The sequence below is a fragment of the Corticium candelabrum genome, chromosome 14, assembly GCF_963422355.1.
Source record: "Corticium candelabrum chromosome 14, ooCorCand1.1, whole genome shotgun sequence".
NCBI lineage: Eukaryota > Metazoa > Porifera > Homoscleromorpha > Homosclerophorida > Plakinidae > Corticium > Corticium candelabrum.
The window spans coordinates 7651805-7660849 of NC_085098.1; the positions used below are offsets into that span (position 1 = coordinate 7651805).

General features: G+C 42.3%; 2 protein-coding genes across 2 annotated transcripts; both read right to left on the reverse strand.

Annotated features, from left to right (window-relative positions):
* Window positions 1–2631: 2631 nt before the first annotated feature.
* On the reverse strand, window positions 2632–6455 carry LOC134189727 (uncharacterized). The gene is made up of 2 exons (XM_062658091.1): window positions 6158–6455; window positions 2632–5206 (listed from the first exon to the last, which is right to left on the reverse strand). The coding sequence occupies exons 1-2, from the start codon at window positions 6367–6369 to the stop codon at window positions 4609–4611; spliced, it is 810 nt and encodes a 269-aa protein (XP_062514075.1). The 5' UTR covers window positions 6370–6455; the 3' UTR covers window positions 2632–4608.
* A 1139-nt stretch (window positions 6456–7594) lies between these two features.
* Window positions 7595–8981, reverse strand: LOC134189797 (uncharacterized). Its single transcript, XM_062658178.1, has 5 exons — window positions 8756–8981; window positions 8405–8563; window positions 8197–8351; window positions 8004–8135; window positions 7595–7944 (listed from the first exon to the last, which is right to left on the reverse strand). The coding sequence occupies exons 1-5, from the start codon at window positions 8933–8935 to the stop codon at window positions 7716–7718; spliced, it is 855 nt and encodes a 284-aa protein (XP_062514162.1). The 5' UTR covers window positions 8936–8981; the 3' UTR covers window positions 7595–7715.
* Between the last annotated feature and the right edge of the window lie 64 nt (window positions 8982–9045).

Here is a 9045-nt window from a genome sequence, read left to right on the forward strand (position 1 = left end):
ATATGGAAAATTAAAAATTAAAAATTAAAAAATTAAAATAATATTTAATAAACACAAAATTTTTAAACAAAAATGCAAGTAAAAAATTAAATATTAAAAATTAAAAATTAAAAATTAATTAAAAAATTAACTAAAATTGAAAATTGAAAAATGAAAACATGAAAATTGAAATGTAGAAAATTAAATGGTCGGACCATCCATTGACCGGGGAGCTCCAGGAAGACCACATGAGCATCAATGCGCTGAATCCAACCGGTTCTGCACGCATCGTTCAATTTTTGCCTGACATTTCCTGGAAAAGTGACATTCACAGCTTTATTCAAGAAAACGCTGCCATTTCGCTGACAGTCTAAAGAATCTGGCTGTCTCTCCTATGCACAATTCTGTATTCTGGAACTCCTGTATCTTGCAGGCTGACACCACTGCAAGATTTAGCCGATATGCAGCACAGTTAACGTAGATGGCCGTAGGAGCCTACGTTTGCACAACAGCTCTACACCCTGACCGCATACCAGCCATATTCGAACTACCATTGTAGCACTGACCTTGCAGGTCAGAATTAGGGAGACAGGCGACAAGATTACAGACACTGCAGTATGGTAGTAGCCAGTACTTTTCCAGTGATTCTCTCTACTCCCACAAAGCTATTGAACGTTTCATTATCATCGTTGTTCAGAACATAACGTATACATATTGAGCATTGCTCCTTGTTCGAAATGTCTGTTACTTCGTCAGCAGTGATTGAGAAAAACTGTTACTGAGACTGTACCAAAACCGTGCGCGGATACATCTAGGTACTACCTTAATTAACTAACGAGTTGAGAATCAGAAGTCGACGACAGCTGAGGGGGTTCAATGGAACCCATTCAACCTCCCCTGAATCCGCCTATGCCAGGTGTGCTCACTAGAGCACTAAGAGCTGCTCCAGTTGGACCATGTTACACCATGTTACACCTATTATCCTAGATGGTTCCAGTTGCTGATCCGTTGGTCTTACAAGATAATTGGACATTAACCATTGCTCCACCCGTTTCTCTTTGATATGCAAAGGTATCATCTTTTCGTTTCGCTCGTAGGAAGGGCTTAGATAATTTAATAAACAGAAATGCCAGACCTAGCGGTTTCTAACGATACCAAGATCATCGCAAAAGTACAAAAAAACAGCAGAGATATTGATGATTTTCAAAGTTCACACTTATGGGGAACAGACAGTAACTCATTCTACATCTGAAGAGCACTGCACATAGATCTCTACAAACCACGTCAACTAAGTTAGAGACCCAAGCCGCTGGACGGTGCTGTACCTGTGGTAGGTGAAAGCATAATCCTCTTGCAATTGCAGACGCTGCGACAGCGAGCCGCCAAAAGAGACTGCCGGTTGAGTCCAAGTGCCTGCGTATTACAGTGCGTGATGGTGATTGGCTCCCGTTCAGGTACGCGTTTCCAAGCGTGACGCCGATTGGTTCATTTCGATCCTCCTCGATCCTGCTGCTTACGGTCACATCTTGGGAGGCCCAAGGTGGTAGCTGTTGAGTCTCTCTAGACTTGCTACTTGCTAGTCTACGATCCACTAAGTTGAAAGTAAAGACTATAGCCTGGTTCACAATATTGACGCCGACGTCGACGTCAACGCGGCGTCGTGACGTCCAGGTGGACGTCGTATTGATGTATAATGAATCCTATTCCAGCGTCGACGTCGGCGTCAACATCAAAGGATGCCGCCGACGTCAAGGCGGTTTCTTTGAAGTTTGACGCTCAACTCAGCGTCGGCGTCATATTGTGAACCAGGCTTAAGTGGCGCGGCGTCAACGCGACGTCAACGCGGCGTCATGACGTCGGAATAGAGCAAAGTTCTATTCCAGCGTCAAAAACCGGAAGTGGTCAGCGTCAAATGTAATCACGTGGGCATTTTTAGCGAATTAGCAGAGCTGTAAGCATCCCGGATTTAGTTTCCCGCTAGAATGGAAGAAACATTGATTGAGGCTGTGAGGCAGCAGACTGCCATTTGGCAGATAACTTCCCGCTCCTACAGAGACATTAGAGTTAAGGAGAACGCATGGAAGGAAGTTGCCAGGGAATTGGACATCTCCGTTGAGCTGGCAATGAAGAAATGGAAGTCTCTCGGAGACAGATTTGTAAGGGAGCTGAAAAAACCACGCACCGTGTCTCTGGTGACAGTGGACCACCAACTACTTCCTCGTGGAAGTATTTTGAGATTTTGATGTTCCTGGCTGACACGATGAAGCACCAACAGTGAGTCAATCTATACTACATCCATCTGCTGTTCTTTCCACATATATAAGTTGGCTTATAACCTGTCTGCAGCTCGATGCCTTTTGTGTATGCCCTCTGCTTGCCTTTCTGTCCGTCTGTCTACGAATCTGGTTGTTTCTGTTTCTGTGTGTCTATGTGCTTCCCTGCATGGGCATGTATATGTCTGCTGTCTGTCACTGTGTTTATCTAGAGGTGTGTCTATCTGTCTGTATGTCTGCCTTTCTAGTTTCTGCCTTTCCAGTTGCTATTTGGCAATTTTCGTATCTAAGATGTAGGTGTAGATAACTGTGTAGAATAATATATGATTGCCGGAATCAAATTCTAGTACTGACACAAACTTTTCTTTGGCAACATATGGAGAGGTCGGGACATGTCTTTCAGAGACAGATGACCAAAGGTAATGATAATAATAACAACCAAACAACAATAATAATAATACACACAACATATATTTGAACAGATTTGCACTACGTCCATACTGCTACATATGCAATGAAACACTAAGCACTGAAACTAGAGTGTTTGTGCTAGCAACATCTGCTATAAATGCAATAAGATACTAATAAGGGTATTAGAGAAAACTATTTGTAAGCAAAGAAAGTTACTAATGAGTTTGTGAACTAGGCAGCTAGTGGCCACAGCTTGCTCGATGCCTTCTTCATATTTGTATTTGTTGTGTATCCTCTCAAGCACATGACCGCAGATCTAATAAGAGCATAGCAGATTCTGGAGCGAAGCCAGTTTGACTGTCATGTTGTATGTGGAATGAAGCGTTTCACCTAACATTGATGCAAAATGCTTCAAGGTGTTTGTGTTTGTAAGCAGCTTACTGCATCGTCCTGTGCATGAGAATACTATAGGTGTAAAAGACGCATGCTCTATCTGTCGAATTCATTCTTCATATTTTCCGTGCTGGCTCACTTGCCAGGTTGGTGGGCGCCCAGATGGGGGTAAAGACCCCACTTGCCCATCATGAAGGGGTATAACGACACATAATAAATAATAATAATAACAACAATAATTACAGTAGGAAACAAGAATAAAACTACCGCATCTGCTCTGTGGCATTCATTTGTTATGAGTGCTTTTGTTTGAAATATTATAGCTGTATCAGAGATGGGTGCTCTGCCATGGAACATGATCTTGACAAATCATCATCTAGCCAACCTTCCTCTTACCAATGTGACAACCAAACTTCTCACCATCCTAACTCTAGTCAAACATCATCATCCCCGTCTCTAGATTCTTTCTCTACCCCTCCCCCTCCCCCGTCCTCTGATCTCCCATCCTCTGATCTCCCATCTAAAAGAGGCAAAAGGGTGAAGAGAGGCTATGATGAAGTTGACGAAGCTATCATCCATCATTTCCAAACCAAAAAAAAACCATATGGATGAGGATCATCATTTTGGACTGCATGTTGCAGCCAGGCTACGGAAATTGGACGGACGAAGGAAAGCCTTAGCTACAATGAAAGTACACCAAGCGCTAACAGAAGTTGAATACGATCTATACTTCAGTCCCACACAGCAGCATGAACCTGCGAACAATTTGATTTTCCTTCCAGAACAGCACCCACAACAGCACAATACATCATCATCAATCTATACAGAGTTCCCATCCAACACATACACAACCTGAGCTCTCTACAGGCTGCTCACAAACAGGCTTTTTTAAAAGCCATTAATCGCTTCAAAGAGATTTGAATCTAAGCAAATAAGTAACTAAATACCCTTTCTAAAGGTAACTAAATACCCTTTCTTTAAATGTTTCAAACTACTACCATGGTGGAATGAAGAAGTTGCAGTAGTGGAAAGCTATGACATTCATGCAATGTACATGAATGGCAACCAAAGCATAAGTTCTGCTCTCTCTGATCTATATTGTTGGCTTTTAGAAAAGCCGGTTTGTGGCTTTTAGAAAAGCCGGTTTTAAATTCACTCTATACATCTAGTGATAAGATGTTCGATGAATGTGATGGTACTGCCAATCAACTTGTCCTTGGGGAGACATGAAATAGTTGCTGAAGCACTCTTGTACTTCGGCTGCTGATTGACTACATCTATTGCTCCCAACTTGCCCTACTCTTTCTAATCCCCCTTCAGCCCTTACTTCAGCCCTCCAACTTCCTTCCACTACATTCCCTACACTATCTTCTGCATCGCTAAAATTAACTGGGCAATAGACTGTAGATTCGGTGATCCGTAGGAAATTATGGAGAGCAATGGCAGCTTTAGTAAAAGTTACTACATGTTCTGGTTGAGCGACGATAGGCTTTCTAAAAAGTTGCCACCTAGCTGTCCGAATTCCAAAAGAGTTTTCAATGATCCTTCGAGCTCAACTAAGACGGTAATTAAACACAGCCTTTGCATCTGGCAGATTCCTGCCTGGGTAGGGCCGAAGCATGTGTGTCCGTAGAGGAAATGCTTCGTCGCCTACAAATACATATGGAGCCCTTGTTGCTGTGCCAGGCAATTCTCTTGACGATGGCAATGAAAGGGTGCCAGACTCAAGTGCTTGCCCGAATGCTGACTGTGCAAGAACACCTCCATCACTATGCCGACCACTATCTCCTACATCAACTATTAGGAAGCGATAATGCGCATCGCAAACAGCCATAAGGACAATAGAGTGGGTCTCTTTATAATTGTAGTACACGGACCCAGCACCAGCTGGCGCTTGAATCAAAACATGTTTTCCGTCAATTGCTCCAATGCAATTCGGAGAATTCCAAATCTTTTCAAAATCAGTTGCTATTCCTTTCCACTCTTCTTCATTTGATGGTGCTTTAACATAGTGAGGTTGCAACACTTCCCAGAGTACAGTGCAAGTGTCTCTTATGATTCTGCAAACTGTCGAGCGACCAACTCTGAAATTAAAGGAAAAAGACACTTGAGAGCTTCCTGTTGCTAGATACCTCAATGTCATAGCCAACCTATGTAAAACACAGCAATCAATAGCCTCAAACACTCTAAATGCTCTAGGAGTCAAAAGCAGTTTCCATCGCACAAATACAGAACCAACCAGACAGACAGATAAACAGATAGACAGACAGACAGACAGACAGACAAACAACCTGTGAGAAGCAAACTTGCCGCTCTAAACTGGCAGTTTTCATCTCCTTGGACAGAGAGGGGCAAAGGATTTGCAGGGCCATCACAAGGGTACAGATAAACAGGACTCTGCAACAATACCTGAAATTCTGCCCATCATGATTTTAGGATTTACAGCCATTGTCTTGATTAAAGAATAGAGTAACCCGGATAAAGATAGGATGCTTGTTTGCAATTTTCAGTTTGGGTACCTCTATATTACAAGCAAGCACACACAAGCATAAATGGCACGAAGTAGCACACCCAATCTGGCAGTAATTAATTAGGAAAGGACAAATATGCTGATTGAACACGTTTTAGATGCAAGCACAATAAGAGGTTTAATGCTTTTGCATGTACTTTCTCATCTCATGAAGTCATCCTAATACTACAGGTCTGATACTTGAATCTTTGACAGAATTTCTTGGTATATATCTACTATGCTAGGAAATGTAGTATGCATACCCAATCAGGATATTTCGTACAAATAAATACCTGATCTACCAAATTTTCAAAATATTACAATTTAGCATCAAATTCTCCCTCCAATATATTGAGTATTGTACCAGATTTCTTAGCATATCAGGTATTTGTACTAGACAACATACATACCACATTTCCTAGGACATCCAGTGTGGCGCCGTCCCAGATTTCCTGGCCTGCTACTGACAGAGTTAAATTAAAGTACCGGATTTCCTAGAGCTGTACTTATTCTTCTAGGCAGGCAGGCAGACAGACATACAGACAGACAGGAAAGCACAGAGTTCGAATTACAGTATAATGATCTACGATACCTTTCAGCTGGAGAGATTTCTGCTCTTGTTCCACTTTGGTAGGATCTTGTTGTTAGTGAAGGGGTCCCTTTCTCGACAAGACAATCGAACGTCTCCTTGGACATTCTCAAAAAACGGAAATGGCTTTCCGGGTCGTTACGGCGCAGTTCTTGTAGTAACTGGTGAAAATCACCTTGTTGGCGCCTTTGCTGAAATATTGGACGTACCCACATACGTCTTCGGTGTTTTGATTTGGCCTTCTTGCGTCTACGTCGCAAGTGAAGCAGCAAGAGAACATCATCATCGGAATCGTTGTCCATGACTGGCCACGCGTGCGCGATCTGACTCGATACTCCAGACCAACCTTGACGCGCAACTTCGTGACGTCCAAGATATTGTGAACAGGACGACGCTGACGTCGGCGTCACGACGTCGAGTTGACGACGACGTTGGCGTCGACGTCGGCGTCAATATTGTGAACTAGGCTTATCAGTCTGGTTGGTAGGCGTGACCTTGGATCACAATTGCACCCAGGGTGGTAGATGACATGCCAACAAAACATTGCAACATTTCTGTTTTCCACTAGCAACTGCATTGGGTTTGCTTGTGTTTCGAAGGTTCCAGTGGGTTTTCGTAATCTGCAGTCGTGCTCTGCTGTCAAGTTGATTTTGTACCAAATTTTAGCTAACGGAGGTCATCTAATACTACATTCACTTTTGATTAGCAGCTTCCCTGACGTTTGGCTACTGTAAACGCATCAGTTCTTTGCTCAGACTGGGTTTCAGATTTCCCAACTATTGTTATGTGGATTCTTTCATCAAAACCCTAAAAACCCATATTCCTTGTGTTTCGTATAGACGTAGCCATATACGCGGTCTATAGAGCTCAAATAAATAGTTACTTAGTAGGCGAGTACGAACTACAAATGTCTACACGAATTCTAGCTATTCTGCCTGTCTCATGCAGCATTACCAGCTACGCATGCGTCGAATAAAACCCGGCCATGTTGTGTGTTTGGAACGTTTCATGCTGTGATTTCTACGGGTTTTACGAACTCGATCTACAGAAACCCACGCATAACACATGTTGAGTTAGATGGGTTTTGTGTCACATTTCCTGTGTGTGTTGTTGACTGACGTCACTGGATGTTTGCTGACTTGAGGAAGCAAGTACACAGGGACACACAGACTGGAGATTGACACACAGACTGGACGGATAGCTTGCTGGGTCGTCTGCAGACACACTGGCTGGAAAACAGATAGTCAACAAAAACACAAGCAAATTAAAGAAATAGACAGATAAAAAGATAAACATACTAGGAAATATGTAAAGAATTACTTACATCAAATGCAGTTTGTATGTACACCTGATTGTATGCGAATGAGTTGGAAGGAAAGTGTTGAAGACATGTAGTATTGTAAGCATACATGCATAAGTACTGAGTGGGGTAAACCTTAATCATTTTGTAAATCATCGTGTTTTGTATTGCAAATGCTTATTATAGATCATTGCATGCACAACTTGTCTATTGCAATACATACACGTAACAGCCTATAGTCAGCAGTATTGCTTTTGCAGTCTAGTCTCTGACAAACACACGATGGAGAGTGTCATAATTGTAGTTGTTTGGAAAGTCATCACACTCAAATCGACCTGCTGGCGCATATTTGGGTCCAATTCCCCAATGATAGCCACTACGGTAAAAAGGAAAGTCTGTAAATCCTGCTGTTTGATGAGTAACAGCCCAAATATGAGTGGTTGCATCTGGAAGGTGTGCTGTATGTCCAGTCAACTTTTCAGTTTTTGAGCTAAAATACAATCAAATATTAAAATTGATTTTTAGTTACATTTTACACAAGATACGAACCTCCAGTCTGACACAGAGAAATGTTTCTTTCCATCATAAGCAGTTTGAATAATATTTCTGTTGTTTGTTTTAAAATGAACGACTCTGTTGTGGTGGCTTGTTGTACAGTAAAATCTCAACTCTTGTGCCCACCTACACATAACAATCAGATTGGTCACGTGACATAAAACACAAACATTTTTAATTAACTGACCCTGCAGATATTCCCATGTTGTTGAGCAGTTGATGTGAGTATCCATCAGGGCTGGTTGGCAATGCAGTAACGAGATCATATTTGGTTCCTCCTCTGTGTTTGTATGCATACAGCAGCATCCAACCACCTCCATCTGTTTTCATGTCACAGTAAGCCTGAACAAATATGGTGAGAAATGTGTCCATGTGCTTTGCTTTTGTGATCATACCTGAAAGGGACACGTAGCTCCTGGTGGCTGTATCCAGTAAATGCCGTTTTTTTCAACTCCTTGTTGTTTGAGGTGTTTGCATGATGCTCCAGGGTTGAAGTTTGAGCCCCATACATTGAAACAGCTATCAACTCCAACCCACTGAACACCATTGCATACCTAGAGACATACAACAATTACTTACTACACACACACACACACACACACACACACACACACACACACACACACACACACACACACACACACACACACACACACACACACACACACACACACACACACACAGTGACACACTCACACAGTTAATTAAAAACAACAATGATGACAGTAGTTTTTAGAGGGAGACACCTCTATGAATCGTTTCTCGCTGTTCCAACGAAAAGTTTCATTTGAACATGGACTTGATGTGACAACCACTCGTATTTCTGAAGCTTCAAGTGCTCGTCTGTTCGAAATTACAGCTTCATCTGCACGTTGACCAGTAACAGCCAACGTGCAGACACTGATGTAAATGACAAACTTGAACATCGACGCACAACGTTATTCGTTCAACTGATGACGAGATGCTGCAAACGACGTAGTTTATACTACAGAAGCTAGTTATAGGGTGTGCCATTAGAGTGAGAAACAAGTGCAAA